This window comes from Lycorma delicatula, chromosome 3 (assembly GCF_047948215.1).
Source record: "Lycorma delicatula isolate Av1 chromosome 3, ASM4794821v1, whole genome shotgun sequence".
NCBI lineage: Eukaryota > Metazoa > Arthropoda > Insecta > Hemiptera > Fulgoridae > Lycorma > Lycorma delicatula.
Genome location: NC_134457.1, coordinates 56,111,642 through 56,133,481, shown reverse-complemented (window position 1 = coordinate 56,133,481; position 21,840 = coordinate 56,111,642). Strand labels below are relative to the sequence as shown.

The following is a 21,840-nucleotide window of genomic DNA, read 5'->3' as shown; positions in this document are numbered from 1 at the left end:
TATAGTTCAAGCATATGCGTGGATGTGTTGATCACCTAAGTGAAACGGTATTCCGTAAGTTAAGTAACATTTTGTCACGCTATAGGGAAAATTTTTTTATATTTGTATGAACGATACAAAAAAAAATATTGATTAAAATAAAAGTACATAAAAGTTAAATAAAATAAATATTTTGTGTAACATTAAAAAAAATTAATTAAAGTTAATGTGAACGTATAGTATTTTGTTTCTATTTATTTATTTTTTATTTTTACTTATTATTTTTTTTTTAATCCATAAGTTACTTTATTGGATTAAACTATAAGTACTTAGGCTTTTGATTAAGTGGATATTTAACATATATAATTTAGCGGTGTAATTTATATAATTATTGAAAAAAAAGGGTTAAGTTTATATCATTATACGTATTTTTTAAAATTAAAATAGATATTACGCAACAAAATATATTTTTATAAAAAGCAAAGCGTATTGTATTCAAAAAATAAAAGAGTAACATGTGTATAGAATTAATCCATAGATTAAGGTTTAAACAAAAAAATTGTTTAGATTAAAATAAAATCTATTTAACAAACTACTTTAAGGATATAATTTAATCGTAAGGCTGGCTTTAATTTTTTGAATCTGAAAGTTAATTTTCTATAAAATACTTAAGAAATGATAATCTTTTACTAATGTAATTTGTCACATAAAAAAATTAAAAAATAATTATTTTTGTAAAAAATATATGTATATAAACAGGGGAAACATTTAAAAATTTATTATAATTCATTTTTATTCTACACATTTATTAAGATTTTATTTTTTTATAATATTAGCTCATTTAACTACCTGGTTTCCATCATAGGTCCAGCTACCGAACTTCATGTCGCAATTCTGATCATCAAAGGGGAACCACGTAATGTCTATCTTGCATGTGCTCTTGAAGATACCCGGAGGCACATACAGGCAGTTACCGTTATGTCGTACCACTACATTCGTGTGGTAGGTCCCGTCGAAACCCTCGTCAGCACTATCATTTCACAACATAATCTCTGTTAATATTTTAAAAATTTATTCTAATTAAAAATAAACAAATAATAAATTAAATAATAATAATAAAATAAATATAAAACCGTTGAATAGCTATTATTTGGTTTAAAAAAGAGTAGATATTTGTTACGGGCCTAAAGTGGAATAAAAAAATAAAATTTAATCGGCCTACTTGAAATGAAATTTAGGGAGTTAATATTATTTAAAAAAAAGTAATTCATTTTTTTAAAAAAATTAACGGATACTCTCTTAAAATAAAATTTTTCATTCGAGTATTCATGCACAAAAAAAAAACAAATAAAAAAAACAGAATAAATAAAAAGGTTACCGAAAGATAAAAATTAAACAGGTAACATTCTTTTTCGTAATTCTAGGACTTATCCAACTCGATGATTTCATTTTTTTTAAAATTAAATCAACAGGATAAGATAGCTTTAAATTACAATCTAGATATAAAGAAATGTGAGGCGATCGTAACAATCTGTGATATCTGTAGTATTTTTTTATCTTTAAGAATATTTAATCAGAATTAAAATTTTTAAATAATGTGTTAAGCATTGTTTTATTGGTAGAATAAAATAAAATACCTTAGTATAACTTTTCAAGGTCTGTTTTTTGTTATTAAAAACTTATCTTTAAAAATCTTGGAAAATTTCAATGCACAGGATTTTTTTCATTGGGAAATAAGAAATCCCGCTGATTGATTTCTCTGTGATTACGGAATAAATTACAAAAATAATTGAAATATCAAAGAAATTATGAAACATTTATAATGGTAAGTGACAAATTAGAAAAAAAATAATTTTCTGGTACTTAAATACTACAAGAAATTTTCTACTCCAGAAAGAACTCTTCCTTACGTATTTCAGAACGTTTAAAGCCAGAAATAATCCAGTTATGCAGTTTTAATTCTCACAGAAGGGTGAGAGTTAAACTAATAACTACGTTTTTGTACACCAGGATTAACCAAAATAATGCATTTAGTTCAGATGTTTTTTTTCTCCCCTCACCCCTGGGCCGGATCTTTGCAATTAAGTATAACACGGCTCACGGGAGTGTCCATATACTAAAACAGGCCTCCCCCCTGCCAACCGGCTATTTCCGGCTTGACTGGTCAGCCCGCCGGATGGATCTTTCCTCCGTGCCTGCCTCTAACTCCCAGAGTAAGGTAACTAGGCCTGACTGTCGTTCCTGAGTTCCACCCCAGAAGCCGGGACTCGGTCTTTTTCAGCGTAGGGGTGTTGAAGTCCCTGTGCTTCATCACCACCTCCCATCCGCGCAAGCACGGACGAACGGTGGCTCCGCAGGGAGCTATCCATCACTCCCTCACACCCCTTTCGCAGTTCAAATTTTTACTGACATAAATGTGCGCGCACATTAATTAAAAAAAATCTATTTTTAATTTTTATTTCATACGTAAATGTTTTTACCATAATAAGTAAGTATTAACAAGCGAAAAATGTATAGCTAGCTATTGCAGGTATAAAACTATTGAATATGAAGTAATATTGCAGTAATATTGAATATTACTGAATTTAATGAGAAATAATATTACATTAGATTATCTGCAATGGAAAAGAGGTAATTACGGTTGGGGATAATAGTAATCTATTTATTCTTAGCAGAAAATTATTAAACAGATTGATAATGATTACAATTTTCATATTATAAGATTTAAAAACACATAAAATTTTTTCTAAGTAAATGAAATTAATTTTTTCCTTTTTTTTGTCTCTCTGTTAGCATTTACAATCGATACCTCATAGGGGACCGTAAGTAAATTTGATAATAATCACGTGAAGAGAGATCCCCGATGAAACCCCTCATTAAGGCAAACAAAGTTTCAACACCTCATATACAGAAAGTTCAATACTTAACGCAGCACTAGAAATAAATCACAGGTAAAAAAGAATAAAAATAAAAACAATATCATCAATAACAATGTATGAAAAAGACACTATAAATAAAACAAATATCCATCGATAATATAAATAGCTGAAAGTTGTAGATTATCACAGTGACGTTTACTGCACACTGACAGACTCATCCTCTATGCCTACTTCTAGATTCCTTCTCCCGTCACTCTTCTGGTTGTATCTCCAAGGTCCAGTATATGGAAACGTTTTAGTTGCCTGATGTCATCGATATTGTCCAATAGATTCCCTGCCAGATAATTTATATGTCTGTCTAACTTTTGTGTCTATCGCGAAGAAAATTTTTGGATCTCTTCGTAAACAGAAGGTAATCCTAGATAGTAATGAATTTCTCTATCCTAACATACTACGGCACCTTTGATTTTATTTGTTTTTCTTGATGAGGCGAAAAACGACTTCGCATTATCATCGTCCGGAATAAAAACATGAGAAAAAAAATTAAAAAACTACACTAAAAACTAAAAAATTAAAACTAATATCAGTGGGAATAATAATACTAATAATAAGATAAATTTATTTAAAAGAAACTGTTTAACAATAACTGATTAAAACCAAAAAAAATATAAAATTTAAATACACATAAATAAAATTTAACAAAGTCCGAGAGGAGTGTAAAGAGCTCCTTCTCGGATAACAGCAATATTAAATAACACAAAAACCTAATAATTGAAGAAAAAAAACAAAAAACAGAAACAACACAACAAAAACAGTATTAAATTCTGTGTAATATACTGATCTATCGGAGAAACAACACTCGGTCTAAAATCTTTTTATCATTGCCCAGAATTCGTCGAATGTTTTTATATATATATATACACACACAAACATACATATGTAATGAAATTAGGTATGCGAAAAACAATAATGATTAATGTACGTCAGTGGATTACAATGAATTGATTTCAACATTTAATGGGTGGAAAAAGGGGTTTCAGTTTTTAGACATCGTATATATCTGAAAAATGCAACAGCTTTAATGAAAAACGTAAAAAAGAAACTATCATTCTTGATGACAAGTACACGTTTAATGAAATTTTTCATGTCTTTTTTCTGTTTCATTAGGTACCTGAATAGTGTAAAACAAAAAACATTCAACAACATGGCTTTCACTATGAATTTAAATCACTGGAAGGGCTGTATCAAAAGTGTACCTGACACAAATCAATTGCAGTACGTTAACAAACCTCATATGTGTGTGGATATGTATGTATTTGTGTACGCGCGCGCGAACACACACACTCATTCAAATACGATTCTGTAGTTAAATGGTGGGGAATACAATGCAGTGGCCTACACATCAAAATCTATCTACAGTTCTAAATTTCTCTCAACAAATATAAAAATGTATATGTTTTTAAATTTATTTTTTGAGTAAACTAAAACAAGAGCTTCAGGCTAATTAAAATTTAAAAAAAACTGGAATTTAATGGGAAGTAATTAAATATCTGATGACAATACAAGAACAGTCGATAAAAAATAATCTGCAGTGACCTCGATGTGGAAGCTTCTGATTACGGATGTACTGGCTAGTTGATATTTATAAACTATTGTTGCGTGTCGTGTAAATTATGAAAATATACATGATTTTCTAACTAAATATTACCGAAATGTATTTGCCGGATAATGTAGCAGAAAATTAAATATCCTGAGGTAGACTTTAAAATGAAGAATATAATTGTGGTTGTTGGAGGGTGAAAATCAATTACGAGAAACACTAGACCTGCTTTGACGTTTGATAATCAACTGATTAAATGATTTTAAACTTCCTTAAAAATTATTTGTTGTAATTTAATTACAGCACTTTAATAGATAGGGCAATATTTTTTTTTTGTTTTTCAAAATAATTTGGATGAAATAATCGGATTATTATTATTTTTTACTCTATTTGCCAGAAACGAGTTGATATGGAAACATGAACTGATATTTAATAAAGAAAAAAAATTATACTGAATCGGACAGGGGAAAAACCATTTAATTAAAAATTCAATTTTATTAACTTTTAACATCTTTAATCATCAAACGAGTGTGATTAAAGTTAAAAAAAGCGAAATCAGGATTTATTGTAAACAGACTGAAATGAATAATCATCGAAGATTTAAAAAAATAAAGTAACATCTGAATATAAAACTCTTGTTCCATTGGCTAAATTATTTCAAGAAATAAAAGAAAATATGGGAATCATATTTCGCTATTTTACTTTTAGGTTTATTTACATCTTTTAAGATTTATGTATATAACTATATAAAAACAACTAAAAGAATAAAAACAATTCTGCTACAGTGTATATAAAGAAATTTATGGCTATACGTAGAACAACAAGGAGTTTTCTTGAGAGAAAAAGATAAAATGCTCTTAGAAGAATAGAAAATGTACTATGTGAAACCTACAATCATAAATCAGGCACGCACCAGCGATTTTAATTCATAAAATTGAACATTGTCACCTTTTCACTAACACAACTAAAATTTGAAATGCAGGGGTAAGGTATATTTTTAAATTATGAATTTATTATTTTCCCAAGTTGCAGTAATTGCACTAAAAAGCATTAACCTTTTTTGTACAAATTGTCGTTGGATTTATTAATAAAAAAATTACACTATAGTTTACTAGGGTAATTTATAGGGCAATTACAAAATGTTCTTTTGCGTGCGCGCAAAATAAAATTTACACACACACACACACACACACACACACATATATATATATATATATACATACACATACACACACACAACTAGAGAGAGAAAGAGATCTCGCTTCAAAATAGCTGGGAGTTGCATTTAAAGCGGCAAGGGGATACTTCTATAAAAAAAACCAATAGCCTTCTGCCGTATTGAGAGTTCATGATTAGTTACGAAGAAACTCCACATTTTTGAAAATTACTCGACTAATATGGTTTGTATAACCATTTCAAAGTAACATCAACGTTGTAGTTCCATAATCTTTCACTTTCGGTTAATAGCAGCAATTTACGAACAGATTAATTAATTTTCCGTGTAGTTTAAGATCAATCTGTTATATTAAAATAATATTCGGAAAATTATGTTATTAATAACATTTAAATGTGTTATATTATTAAGCAAAGAATTATTTTTAGTTTTTCTTTTTAATTTAAAAATAAATTTTATTATAATTCTTCCAAAGATCTTGAATCATTTTTTTTTAATAATGAATTTACAAATAACAGAATTGAAATAAGTTTTTAAAGGACTTTTAAAGAAGATAAAAAACGATCGATGAATCTTTCCATAACGGAAATAATAATGGAATGAAAGATTAATCTTTCCATTGGTAAACATTCATTCTTAGCTTTTAATTGAAGTTATAAACGAATCAGCAAACATAATTAGAACTACTAAGAACATAAATAGCTTTACTTTAAAAAAAAAAAAAAACTACTATAAGTGAACATAATATAACGTCGCTGTGAACATCCAAAATTGAAAGTAACCGTTAGCATAATATCTGATTGTAATTTATACTATCTGAGCTCTCTGTCAATTGATTCACAAAGGAAGTCCAACAGAAAGATTCACAAAAGATAGTATTACAGATTATATTGCAAGTTAACATTACTGTTTGATTATTTATTCGAACAACAATGTTTTAGTTTTCACTTTATGTCGCTTCATACATTTTTTTTTTTTGTTGACTGAATTCGTTTATTTTTAATCAGCTTTCATATTGAAGCTATAACTAAGGCTATCAAAAGCTATCACTTAAAATAGGATCATCCAATAATAATCATCGAGTACAAAAAAAAAAATAATGGGAGTAAATACTAATAACTATGAAATAACTTGAGAAACATTAACTTTAAGATAACCATAAATAAATAATAAACGTAAGCATCAATAATTTGATAACGAAGAACAAAACAAAAATAATTACTAGAAGTAATTCCGACAAACTGCATCATCACAACAACCCATCAACCGGATCAAGCACATGGAGTCTTTTCAGCCACCTAACGTCCTCACTCTTGTCAAGTAAATTCAAAGCTAGATGATTAACATGCTTCTACAACCTGGACACATATCTTGAAACTAGGGTTCAACTTCTCATTGAACGTATGAAATGCTTATATAATCGTGGATCTCTGTATTCCTCGCCGATTTATTTTTTTCTATTTAAAAAAAATATATACTGAAGATAACTGGTTAACGATCGGTATGCGATCTAATTATGGGGTTTTTCTTTATTTTTGTAAGCAGTATTTATCGTTTTCTTCGCTATTTTATAAAATTTTAGTGCGTATTAAAATGTACAATTTTTTTTTTTTATAAAAAAGGTTTTATAATATGCTGTAGTTTAATTACTTATAATTTCCAAGCGTGAAAAAATACAAATATATTTAAGCGTTTAAAAATACATATCAGATTGATTTTGAATTAAAATTAAAATAATCAACAGTAATAAAATCCAAGATTAAAAAAATAACAAAAATTCAACCTGAGTTACGTAATTTTAATTTCAAATTACAAACACTAAAATAAACAAAGTAAAAAAATAAGAAAAATAAGTATAAGGGATAAGTATAAATACAAAGAAACGTATAAGGGAGATTACTTCAATCCAGGGACGTAAGTTATGTTATAATTAAATTAAAAATGTGATAATTTATGGTATACACAAAAAAAAACCATTTAAAAGTGCTAATTGTAGATTTAAGAGTATGAATTTCAGGAATCTATGCTTAAATATCATGTTTTACCAAGCATGATTTTTTAATTGGAGCAATAATACTGAATCATAAAACTAAAACACTTTTCGCTTGTTAATCAATCTTTTGCAAGGATATAAAATTCTGATTAAATATTTATCGTTGAATAAGATTTATTACTTATTTAATAGCCTCAAGTTAAATTCTCAAAAAAAAAACAAAAAACATTATGAATAAATTACTATTTAAAGAGTGATGAAGAAAATATAAAGAAATTATTAATAAAAACATACAAAAAAATAAATGAATAAATTAAAAAAAACAAAAACAAAAAACAATAAATTAATATTGACGTGTACGGGTTTTTGCTGGGACTGACAGTCGTTTTAAGTGAGGTTCTTTACTGCTTTTGCTCTGCTTAACTAAAAACAATACGTTACCATAACATTAGCATTTAAAAATGATAAGCAGTATTTATTAATGGATATCAAGTAACGCTGCTAAAATATTGGAGTTTGAATAGAAGTCTACATAAATCTTACAGAATGTCAAATTTAAATATTTGAAATAAAATATTAATAATAAGTTAGTTATATTTGATACACTTTTAATCGAACATCATTATACGTGATTAAATTAAAATTTTATTTTGTCAGTTAATACAAGAATAGAAAACAAATGAGAGGTTTAATAGTCTCTTGGAAGCAATCGCATTTTCTTAAAGGAAGTGTTTAAGAGAATGCCATTTATAGAAGTTATGTATATATATATTTCAGCAAATATCCAGACAGCAGTCTTATTATTGATCAAATCTCAAAAAATAACGTTATGTTTTTATTCATTAACGAATAATGTTTCGATATGATGAAATATATTTTTAATCTTGGAAAATCTTTGTATTATATTGTTCAAAACAAGAACATCGGAATGAAAAAAAAATATCTAAAATATTCTTAATAAAATTCTATATTACTACCCAGTTAATCTCATAACGGCGAAGGAAAATAATTTCCGATAATAGCAATTTTTAATAATACATATATATTTAGATTTTAGAGATAAAAGGAGAATTTAAAAAGATACCAAATCAAAGAGTTAATCGATTTAGTACTACAAATATTATAATAAGGGACAACAAAATAGGTAATTTAAAGATGGAGTAATTCTGCATATTATATAGTTAGGTAGCGATTTAAGGAAGCCCTTATTCACTTCAAAACATTATAATAAATTCCTTATGTGGGATAAAACTAAAATTATGGCAACAATAAGCTGCAGTAATCTTTTTATTATTCTTCTTTTGAAGTAGATACGTCGTTGACCAGATAGATACGTCGAGAACCAACTCTTGGTTGTTACTCAAGAACTCCATAAAATGGGGTTTTCTAATATTTTCTTTACGTAATAATTAAATTCAAAAGAATCGATTAACACATTATGTGCTTAATTTAAATAAGTCGATTTATTTATTTATTTATAATTGTAACTTTTCTCTGAAATATAATTTAAAATATTTTATTTGTGGTAATTAACAGTTGTTATTCATTAAGTAAATTAAGTACGTAATACGTATGACTTAAAAGATTACAGGTGGATATAGCAAGGTGTTCAAAAAAAGACGCTACCTTATGGGAAAATGAGTAAGTTACAATAATTGTTGAAAGTGGTTTCCATTATGCGATTCACATAATTGAAACGACGTTGCATACTCTTGAACACATGTTAACGTTTCTAAAAAGAGGAATTGTAGCGACATGTCATTCAATTTCGCTCTGTAGTTTGGGAATGGTGAGAGGATGAGTTTTGTAAGCAGCATCCTTAAGGTATCCCCACAGGAAAAAGTCAGAAGGGGATAAATCGAGAGACCGAGGGGGCCACAACACTTTTGAAATGACTTGTCCGTGAAAACACTGATCCAAGAAAGTCATAGTGTTATTGGCTGTATGAGCCGTAGCATTGTCCTGCGCTAACAACGTGTATCTAGCCGGTCTGCAGGTCTGATAGACCTGCCCGGCTTGGTCCGTGCCCTGATAGAAACTATCAGGGCACGGGTGCTTTCAAGATTACCTGTACCGTATGAGTACGAGTACCATGAGATGCTGCTATGATTGTGAGGAGCAGGATACGGCAGAACACGTAGTGTTTTCAAGCACGAGGTGGAGAGATTTGAGGGCTGCCATGATGAGCCACGAGGCAGTAAATGTGGATAATGTCGTAAGTGTGATGTTGGGTGACAGAGATGCTTGGACGAGAGTAACGACTGCGGTGTCAGCCATAATTAGAAACAAGGCAGCAAAAGAGAGGAGCAGACAGACTGGAAGACTGCAGTTGATCTGAGGCGGAGAGACCGGTGCCGGACGGCTATGGGCGGCCAGCTTTAGGGGGTGGACGGCGGGGGCTCCTCGGAGTCGTCGTTCGCCGATGAACCTCTGGGTACGTCGCTCTGGCTATTCTAATTCGGTGACAAGAGCGCCCGGGTGATTGCGCAGGGGCTGTGCACATACCATGTGGATTAGGTCTGTCCCCTGCGTGACTAGAGGGGGAGATTTTTAGCGGGTGAGAGCTCCGCACTTCCCGTCAGAGCGGGCCTGGCAGAGCTTTTTCCTCCTCCTACGGAAAAAAAAGGTATAGAGTTTACAAATTGTTGCACCATCTTTATGTAGCGCTTACTGTTAACTGTGCCATAAAAGAATGCCATGAAGATTCGCCTACGTGAAAGTGCACAACAAACATCCACTTTTTGCTTGCGTAGAAGAGACTCGTGCAGCTGATGTGGATTTTCCGTACACAAAATGCGTGAATTCTGGGACCGGCACAAGGTCCCAAGACTTCTTGGGACCAACAGAATATGCAGCTTGCACGACGATCAACGTTTCTAGTGTTATTACTTTTGGTCGACACTTTTGGCTGCATCTGCCACATTCCCTGTCTCTTGGAAATTTTCATACAGCCGCTTGATGGAAGACTTGTTTGGTACATCCACACCATACTTTTCTATGAAGGCATCCTGGGTGTGGGCATAACTTGCTCATTTATGCGTTGGGAGAAAATGAATATTATCTGCTGAATTGTGTAACCCATTTTTCCTTACCAACATAAAAAAGTAAAGTTATTACGAACTAATTTTAATTAAAAATTTGAAAAGATGATAACTATGATTGATGTAAATGTATTTCGCCATAAAAGTCCATCAGTTTATTAACAAAATATGTTCACGATAATCATAAAAGAACTCTATAAAATTATCGGCTAATCTATTTTTAAAACTTAATTGTTCATCAACACATGGAACAAATGAAATTAAATTCTGGTGTAACAATGACAAATAAAACCAATCTAAAACCAAGCAGTCATGCAAATGAAATTAATTCCATTAAAATTAACCTTATTACTATATTTCATCTATATAATAAAGTATAACTTCTAAACTACCCAATTAAAGTAGCACGGGTGAATTTGTTAATATTCCTAGTCATTACGTAGAAATAATACGCATCGAGTTAAATCTAAAACTTTGGGTAGTGTAAAATTTTAAACTAGCTAATAGATAGCAGCACAGAGTGAATCGGTTAAAAGGCCTCGTATAAAATATTATTATTAGATTGTAGCAATAATAAGCAACAAATACAAATTAAAAATTTCATTACAGGACCAAAAATAAATATATTTTGAAATGTAATCAAAGAAAAAAAATCTTATAAGATTTTCGACTGATATTTATTTCTACTGCGGAATTTATTTTATTACTTTTAAAATTCTGATTTCTACTTTTATACTTAGAGTTATTTTTTTAGATCTACTTTTATGTAATACAGTACAGTGTTCAAAAAGTGATGCAACTTATAGAAGAATGTCCCTTCTTTTGATGTTGGTTTAATTGAGGAAAATTGAGAATAAATGGGTTACACAATGTAGCAGAGAGTATATTCATTGTCTTCCAACACACAAACTTGCCAGTTATGCCGATATTTTTTTTTTAGATTTAATTTTTTATACTTAAGATCTCTTTATATAAGATTCTCCTTTCATTTGCAATAACAATAAAAAACTTATTTTTTATAAAAAGTTAAACGGTTTTCTATTTTTGAGGTTATTGCCTTACAATAGAGATGTGGCCACTATTATACTTTTATTAATAGTTTTAATAGTTTTATTCAATTTCAGGCGTTAAAAAAAAAAAATTGAAGAACACCAACTGGATATAAATAAAACGTGTTTAATCGACGCAGCTGCTTTTCGCGGTGGTACCATGATGTTAAAAAAATCGGCCTGAAAATTTACAAAAAAAATTTGTTTGCCGTCCGACGGAAAGTTAGGGACAGTGGGAATACTGATATTCTATATGTATGCGTCACATTAGACGATATTATATGGTCTGTAGGATAGGTAATGTGAACTTTTGCACAAAATATGTAACACGTTAACAAAATCATCAAAACATCTAGAAGTCTAGTCTTAAAACTTTCATATACCGTGCGCCACATATATGTCGGTTCCATTTTTTTTTAAAATGATTATTTTAAATACAACATGTATCAAAGATATAAATTAACCCTCCGGGTTTGTCTTGTGGTTAAACTAGTAATCGCAAAATTAGCTGATTTTTGAAGTCGACAGTTGTAAAGTTTGAAGCTTTTCAAAAGCAGTTGCTTTTATTTGGATTAGAATACTAAACTGTAAATACCGGTGTTCTTTGAGCGCTGGGTTTCAATTAACCACACGTCTCATGAGTAGTCGACTTGAGTCTATTCCAAACTACATATTTACCGGAACACTTACACTTACACTGCACTAAATCTGGAGCTATGTCAGGTCTGGCAAACCGGTAACGTAACTGCGTTTGCCTACACATACACACCCAGATATGGTAGTAGCTGGAAAACTGATTGGAGAAAACATATATATGTATGTATTATTATAGCTGATAAAATATTTCGTTTAAAATTTTAATTTCCATATTTTTAAATTGAATCACCAAAATTTAAGTAATTTTATTGACATTTTTAGGTTTTCAGACAATTTACTTTGTGTAGGCAAATTTATTAATTTTTTTTTTAATGAATAAAGTATTGATTTATAATTAAAAATATATATATATATATATATATATATATTTGTGGTGTTATATTTCATATAAAAAGAACTAAAATTATTCAAATTATACAACGTTTTCAATAGATTTTATACTCAATATTACTTAACATTTTAAATTCTACAATCAAAATTATAAAATTATTAATTCCATTAATGTAAATAAATATTATTAAAAGAATATATACAGAAATATTTCTAATAATCCATATTTATATTTATCACAATTTGTTACCTGTTTAATTGTAAACCAAGCGTGTTTAACTTTATGTAAAAGGATCCTCAGTGAAAGTTAATTATTTTTAATATTAAAAAAAGTATATATATATATATATATTGTAAAGGTTTATATCACAAATGACAGTCACGTAATAAAATGTTTACAATATGCACAAGTTGTTTTCATATTAAACATAATAATTGCTTCTTACTTAGGATGTTTTTTTAAAGGTGAAAAATATCTGGTTTACATAACTAAACCAATATTTATAGTTATCCTTTTTAATAATATTTATTAGCTTAATTATTTTGATGTTTCATTTTTATTGCTAAATTTTAAACAGATAGTTTAATGTTAAACTTAATAAAATTATTCTGATTAGTAAAAAAAATTCACTTCAAAATATTGGAAAAATCAATCAAAATCAATTTTAGAATAATCAGCAGAGAAAAGTGTACTATAAACCTCACTTAAAGCGAAAGTTGTAATTCAGTATTTTTTTTTTTTTATTAGTGGCACACAGTAACGGTAGACTGCCTTTGTAGTTCTCCACCTGTAATATCTCTTATTTTTTTAAGTATAAATTAATTTAATATTTAAAAATACAGAATGAATATATACCTCATGCAAACCGGACACATACAGTAGTAATGTGGTATATGATACTTTACGTATGTACGAGTGTAATAAGATATACTCCAGCCTTGGAAAAAATACCAAATAGTTTTACTAATAAAGGGAAATAAATTACAGTAAATAAGTAAAACAAATAAATGAATAAGGTATATAAGTAAAAAGATAGGCATGTAAATAAAAATAAATATGATCTTATACTGACAAACAGATATTAGAATGTATATAATTATGAAACACATTAAAATTAAAACATGAAAGAAGTGAAAAATAGGCTACAAAACGGAATTTAAAAATGATACTATGATATAATAATAATATTTTATAGAAATAATTGAGCTTTAAATTTCCATAAAATTATTATTAAATAAAACTAAAGAAACTCAATAATATCAATTCTGTACACATTTATGATTTAATAATAGGTTATAGATATATGTAATGTAATATAAGCATGCTTAGGCATTCATCCTTTTATTACCATTCAAGATTCCAATAATTATCACCTCAAGTTGTTTTCGACCTCTGTTATTCTTCGTCTAGTAGGTGATGTTCAAACGTACAATAAGTAAAGTACGTAACTATGACAATATCAGCTGTATATTACTGAATAAAATTAAAATTATAATAAAGTAAATAAATGAATGCAGTCAGTATATTAAATAATAAAAAGAAAAATCAAAGAAAAAACTGCTATAATTGAATTATATAACCTTTCAAAGTAACATATATAAAAACTTATTGCAAAGTAAAAATAGAAACAAAGTTTAGAAGTAATCCGTCAAGATTGCATTATCCAAATATCGCGAGAGCGTTCTCTTCTTTTATTATTTGCTCAGGACTACTTCAGAGGGAGAATAAATTGATTAATAGTTACATTAACAGGAGAATCTGAGAGTAGTGACACTATTCACTACCTTGATGATTTCCACTTTAACTAGTCACTTCAAATCAAATAAAATGATCAGGAAAGAATCATTGTTATGTTTAATTGATCATTAATAAAACAGAAAATGTTAATTAAGTCTACTAAAAGTTTCACTTTTAGAAATTTTATTTGAAGAAATATAATGTACTCCAATCACAATTTTATTAAAATTTAAAAAGAACTTTAAAAAAATACATAAACTTAACAGCTGAAAAATAATAAGTTGAGTCATTATAGGCTAATTTTATTTGAAGTATAATACATATATATTATATCTAAAATATATTAAAAATTAATGAATATGCAAGTTTAGTTTTCAGTAAAAAATATTTATTAGTTTTTTAAAAGTATGTAAATAATTTGGCCTATCTATAAGTAAAACAATAAAAAATAGTTTAATGTTACTAAAATAGTTAATAAAATAAGTAAATAAGAACAGCAGTTAGTTTATAATATATTTTCTACATTTTTTCTACTTATTGTCGCTAATTTATAGTTTTCAAGATATTTAAAAAAAATTTAAATAATAAAATACACTTTTCAAGATGTTATATCGTAAATTAACATCAATTTAAAAAAATCAGCTTACTGTTTATAAAGATTACCGTACAATTTTGACATTAAAATATATTTATTAGAAAAAACCTCATTCAGGATTCCGTCAGGATACTAGGTTTTTTAAATACATTTTTATAATTCTTAATTGATTATTTAAAAAATGTTCTAAATTTCAGATTTTATAATTCTCATCGAGTTCAGACTGTTACCAAGTTTTATAAAAGAATTTATGATTAACTACAGTTTTTTTTTGGGATTGCTCTTTAATACAACAAGAAATGTTTTACTAACAAATAATATTTATTTAGTAAGGCGCGTAGCAAAGTTTACTGCTACTTCCATTCTTCGACTAAACGCGTGGGAGGTAAGGGTCTTATAAGAAGTGACGTGATTAGTTTGCAACAAAGGAAACATTGAGCTGACTCTTTAAGTCGAGCCCTGTTAAATAAGAATTATCTTCCTATTTTAAGCAATAACGTTTTTACGCGCAATCCATTTTAAAAACTTGTCTTTGATTTTACCGCTACTATTGTTATCGATACGTTATGCTACTGGTTTCACTTATGTGCAGGGTGATTTATGTTCGTTTTGTCAATTCTTGTTTTCATATTAGACTGATATTTGTGTATTTGAATAAATTTATGGTTGTTTTGTTTTTTCTCATTTATAGGAGAAAACATTTTTCACGTTGTAATTATGAGAATTACTATTCAATTAATTTTTTAAATTGCATATCGTCGCAGTAAATGGCAAATAAAATTCTACCTCTTCTAACTTATTTTGGTATTTTAAAACACAGTAAGAGTTTTTCAACAAAATACTTTAGTTTCAAAGTGCTGAACGAACATTTTCTCATAAAGTTTTTGATTCTAAATCGATGTATTGCAATAACTTAATACATTTATTTTAATATATTTAAGGAGTGGACCTACAATAGTGGAATTTTAACTGCTATAATTTGTGCATCATGCCAATATATTAATTTTTGGCTAATTTTAAAGCGAAGCTTTTTAACGCAGGCTTCGGGATGTCAACTAAGAAAAAAAGCATCACGTGCTAGCTGATTCACCCAATATGTCTACCGCGTGTGATAGAGCTGATCATATAGTATAGAAAACACGTGCTCCAACTTATAATAATGATTAAACTTCAACGTTTAAATTTTTCTATGTTCTATGTAAATATGTATTTTTTATAATATGTGGATTTCATTATCAGTTCATATTTCTTATTAATAAAAAAATGTATCATTTATGTGTATTGCGTATACGCTATATTTTGCACCATTAATAATTCTTATAATACTGCGTAAGAATCTTCGCTTCCGCATTGTGTCCACGCACTGACGCAAATTTCCTTTAACATGATCGTAAAATTTAATTTCTCAACAAAAAAATCTACGATAAATGTAAAAATAAAGCGGAATGTAAAATCAAAAAAAGAATTTATTTAGTGAGTTGAGAGTTGAAATTTACCTACTGATTCAGAATTTTAAGAATTATTTAAGATGGATAACTGAGAATTTCACAAATGTTATTTTATAGTAATATGTTTTACTTTTAAAAATCAGAATTCAAAAGTTGTGAATTTTTAAATTCATTACCGAATAATATACATTACTGAAATTTATAATCATAAAATAATAATTAAATATATGAATTTTTTTATTATTAAATATTAGATAATGACATAAAAACTGGCTAGGTGTAAATTGTTTAAATTTGATTGTTTGGGGGGATTTTTTGTTAATAAATTTTGTTGGGGGGGTGACAAATAAACTATTAGTCTTTATTTTATTTATTTAATTATAATATGAATGAAGTTTCAAAATAAATTACTTGGAAAATGTACTTTGCCCAAATAATCACGCGTTTAAATAATCACGTATATAGAAAATATAATTATTATTTTTGTTTGAAAAAAATTATCTCGAGAATTTTATCTATAGGTTAAAGTAGAAAACATATTTCTCATTCAATCAAAAGAGTTTCGTTACATAATATTTATATTTAAAAACTTTCCAAAACAAAGATACTGAATGCAATGTTCGTTAACTTCAAGAGACAGCGACGTTGCCATCGATTTTTCTATAAAAAAGTAGGAAAAATAATTATAAGCAAATCGGGTAATAAATATTACTTTTCAGTTTTTTGTTTAAAGTAATCTTTTTATGAACATTTACGGACAGTCTGTAAAGCGGTAATTGTACGAAAATTAATTTAAAAAAAAATTTTATCGGCTCCAACTAGCTTTATTAACTTACAAGAATAACTTAAAAACTATGTTGAATAAAATTACAGAAATAATTTATATATTACTTTATAAAGAATATAAAATTAATATTATTTGATAAAATTACACTTTAAATACAGTATCATATAGTTTTTTTATAATAAATAATATCTAAAAATAAATAAATAACAGAAAAACAATAAAATATGATTTAAAAATAAAGAAAAAAAAAATCTCGTACCTGTTGTACATAAGCACATCTGGTCTCCAGATTTTGTTTGGTGTTATTCTGAGGTCTTTTACCCCGCCATACTCGGAATCGTTCCATCGCAGATTGTAGTCGTTCCATTCCTGAGAAAAAAATTCTAAACCTCCAGTTTTCGAACTAATATTATGATAATACACTCATCCAAATCTACTACTTACAGTAAGAATAAAATATATATAATAATATCTTTCTTCTACATTTTCAAAAAAAAAAAAAAAAAAACATGTAAAAATAAAATAAAAAAAACACAAATACGGTTATAAAGCTCTTTAAAATTAAATAAAACACTGCAGGTTACGTTTAAACCACACGCTACAAAGTAGCTAAAATTGTCTAAAAAGATATCTTTTAAACTCAGTATTTAAGTAGAGCTTATTATTTAATAATAATAATAAAATAAAAAAAAATAGATATTATAAATAAGAACCGTATTTTATTTTTATTTAAGTCTTATTTAATTTTTACGTTATGAATTATAATATTATTTTTCTATCTTTAATAAATATTTTTGAACTACTTTGTTAATTTAAAATTCAACTATAATTTCAACAAAAAAACTCATTCGTTGTTAGTATGACAGTTGCTTATTAGATTACTTCTTGGTTTATAATGAAAGAGCATTTTGTACTACTGAAATGTACTTTTATTTAACTAGACACGGTAAAGAAGCGCCGCGCCGCTAGGCAAAAATGCTCTTACCATGATAAGCAAATAGCCTATAAAGTGAACTGTTTATTTACATTTACTGCCTAGTATTCTTTTTTGAATATAAAGTAACTCTTCTGAAAATTATTACATTTTTGAGATGCGCCGATGTCAGTATTAAATACGAAAAATATACAGAATTATTTTAATTAAAAAATAAGAAAGAAGATACTTTTGTATTTTATTTTTATAATTTTCGGGTTATATCACTGACTAATGAGTTTGAAGATATACTACTTTATAAAGCATATAAAATTAATATTATTTGATAAAATTACACTTTAAATACAGTATTATATAGTTTTTTTTATAATAAATAATAACTAAAAATAAGTAAATAACAGTAAATAAGTAAAAATAAAATAAAAAAAAAACACAAATACGGTTATAAAGCTCTTTAAAATTAAATAAAACACTGCAGGTTACGTTTAAACCACACGCTACAAAGTACCTAAAATTGTCTAAAAAAAATACCATGATTACAAACCACGCTTTGTAATCATGGTTAAAAATAAAAAAATGTAAGACTGGTCTTACATTATTATCTATCAGTTTTATATTAACCAAGATTCATTTTTCTTTTAAGGGTATTATTTTTAATTACTATTTAAAATTTTTAATCAGCTAAAGTAAAGAAACACACTACTTTTTTAATTAAAAAAAATAAACTATCTCTTCCTAAAAAAGGTACTACATAAAAAAATGTTATAAATGGAATAGTGTTGGTTAAAATTCATCCCGATTGAGCAAGGATAATAGGCAAAGATTAATTATTAAACAGATAGTAAGACAATTTCAGAATATTTTGAAATATGTACCGGCGTACGGTAGTGTTAGATGAAAAGATTAAAAAATTGTGCTTCTTAAGCATTTTTTTTTAGTTTTTGAAAAACATATTTCTGTAATAAAAACGGATTTAAAGTTAATAGAAAAGTAATTGAATAATAAAATAAGATACCTGAATTTTTACAGTTATAATGAAAAGTGTTATTAAAGTTCAATTATCTGCAAAAATATAAATTTAACTAACGTAAATGTTTTTTATAAATTATGTTTTTGAATAAATAGGTAATTTTAACATATAAATTTATAAATTATCTTACTAATAATTTATTTAGAAAAAGGAAAGAAAAACTAAAAGTAAATTTTAATGGATTAGTTTATAATAAAATTTACAAATAATGCCTATAAATTGATTTAAAATCCAAATATTTTTAAAAAGGAAATATAGCGTACATAATGTATTTCATATTTGTGTAATACGTTTTTTTAGAAAAATACTGATTTCTTGCTACTTACTGTCTACTGATTACACATCTGCACTTTATACTATGTACTACGTACTTGTTGCTGCGTTATTCTATTTATATAACAGCAGACAAAAATAACAAAATATTATATAAGCTATCAACTACTTATATAATATTAATATTAGTAGATAAATATCTACCAACAATTAAAATTAATGCAAAATATATTTCTCTTACTTTCTTTTTTTATTGTTAAAAGCTGCACCACAAATGGAACATTTTCTATCTTAATTAATATTAAAGATTTATACAGTTCAACTAATTGTTTTAGAGCAGGATAAAATTAATTATTTCTAAATTCAAGTTGATAGGCAGATAGAATAGTTGAAATTATAGAGTTCCCTTATTTATGATCTTTTTTAAAAAAAACCTTTACTTTTCTACTAGTTTATTATCTACGAGTATATTTTAAAAAAATTACATTACTTTATTATATGTAATCCAGATTTTAAATTAAATAAATTCTCTACAACTATAACGCTGTGAGGCAAAGTAATGAAAATAAGTAATAATTGGTTATGACGAAAGTTATGCTACTGATTTTTGTAAAGAGAAAAATAAACAAATATTGTTAGCTTAAAACCTTATTTCCTTAAAATGTCAATGTATTTAATTAAATAAAAGCTTTGGTTTCATATACTATATTTTTGTAACATTAATAAAAGAGTATACTCATTGAGAGTAAAAGGGTGAAATGGAAAGTAAAAAGGCTTTCAGTTTGATCCGTAGTTCCCGGACAGTTGTAAGGTTACTCATCAGTTTCTCTCTGTTAAAGAGCAAGGTTAATTTTATCATAACCAGTGAGCAACAAGGTTACGTAGGAGTAGTTAGATTATGTTGATTCGCCAATGTTATACTTCGTAGAAAAATAAATTGTTGCTATGCCTACTACCGATACTAATTGAGCAACTGGACCACCTCCCGACAAAATGTGGATATAATACAGAGGTGACATATTTTAGTAACAAGTACAGTGTACACTGCAATTAATAAATATTAATTATTCAAAATAATGTATTATAATCTATGATCATGCAAATATAAAACTTTTTAATTAGTAACTAACAACATATCAGGGTTATTGAAAATAATCCACCGTATACTTTATTTAACTGAAAAATAATATATACTTTAAATGAATGGTTCTTAATAAAACAGAGTTTTCTTTATTGGGAACCCTTCTTTTTCAAATTCTGACCCTCAATTAATGCTAAAAACAGATATAAATGTATGTTCAAGCATTTATGCTGTTCTGAATATTTTCAATGACCCTGAGATGAACAACATACAAAATTATTTATAAATAAGTATTTAGAAATATTAATATTGGCACAATAATTAAAAAAAGCGTTACAAATAACATTAATGTAGGCTACATTTATATAATTTTACAAAAACTACAAGCAAAATATGAAAGAAAGGAATAATGATTAATATTATAAATATAATACTATTAAAGAAATAGTATTATATAAATACATGTATATATATATTTTTTTTTAAATACTGAAAACATAATATAGAATGACAATAATAGTAAAGACAATACACATGCTAATATTTTTTATTTCTACTATAAATATTTATTTCATTTTGGAATCATCAATTACATGAAAGGAGATTATAGTTGTATACAATATCTACGATGTTATCAGATACAATAAATAACGTTAATATCACAATAATTTTAACATGCACAAGATTTGGCCTTCCTCGTTAAAATTTATTTATTTTTTATTGTTATTATTTTTAAAAAAAACATTAATTATGTATATATTTAGATAATAGGAGCTAATTTTCATTGTGATATGATTTTATTAAAGAAACATTTTTCTCTCTTTCTTCTAATTTATAAATCTAAAATAATATATTTTGAAAGTATTTAAGTAGCATTTAATATTAAATTATAGCAATATTTTATTCTCTTGAAATAATAACAGATAGAGTAGAATTAAAGATTTTTTTTAAAATGGTTTTTTGTTTTAAATTTAATTTTTTCGCCTCAAATGTTTTATTTATAAAATTTCGTTTTGTTCATATTCTCAGATTTATTAAAAAAGTTGCCTTATTTTTTCATCTGATGATCACATCATTAAAAAAATACGTCGTTATTGTCGTTTTTACAAAAGGTAAAGATGAAAGAAGTTCGTAAACGTAATTTCAAGTATAACTTATTCAGTTTATATAAGCTATATATTATTGTAAATTATATCTTAATTAAAAATAAAAATATAGAACTCTATGTTTTAACGAAAACCCTAACGGTGAT

General features: G+C 27.0%; 1 protein-coding gene across 4 annotated transcripts in view; it reads right to left on the bottom strand.

Annotated features, from left to right (window-relative positions):
- nAChRalpha6 (nicotinic acetylcholine receptor alpha6) overlaps nt 1-21,840 on the bottom strand; it is a 387,283-nt gene that overhangs the window by 89,876 nt on the left and 275,567 nt on the right. For all 4 annotated transcript variants that reach the window (XM_075359830.1, XM_075359828.1, XM_075359827.1 and 1 more), the window contains 2 exons: nt 17,530-17,639; nt 829-1,009 (listed from right to left, as the gene is read on the bottom strand). In XM_075359830.1, the coding sequence (XP_075215945.1) occupies nt 829-1,009; nt 17,530-17,639 (291 nt within the window). The remainder of the gene's footprint in view (nt 1-828; nt 1,010-17,529; nt 17,640-21,840) is intronic.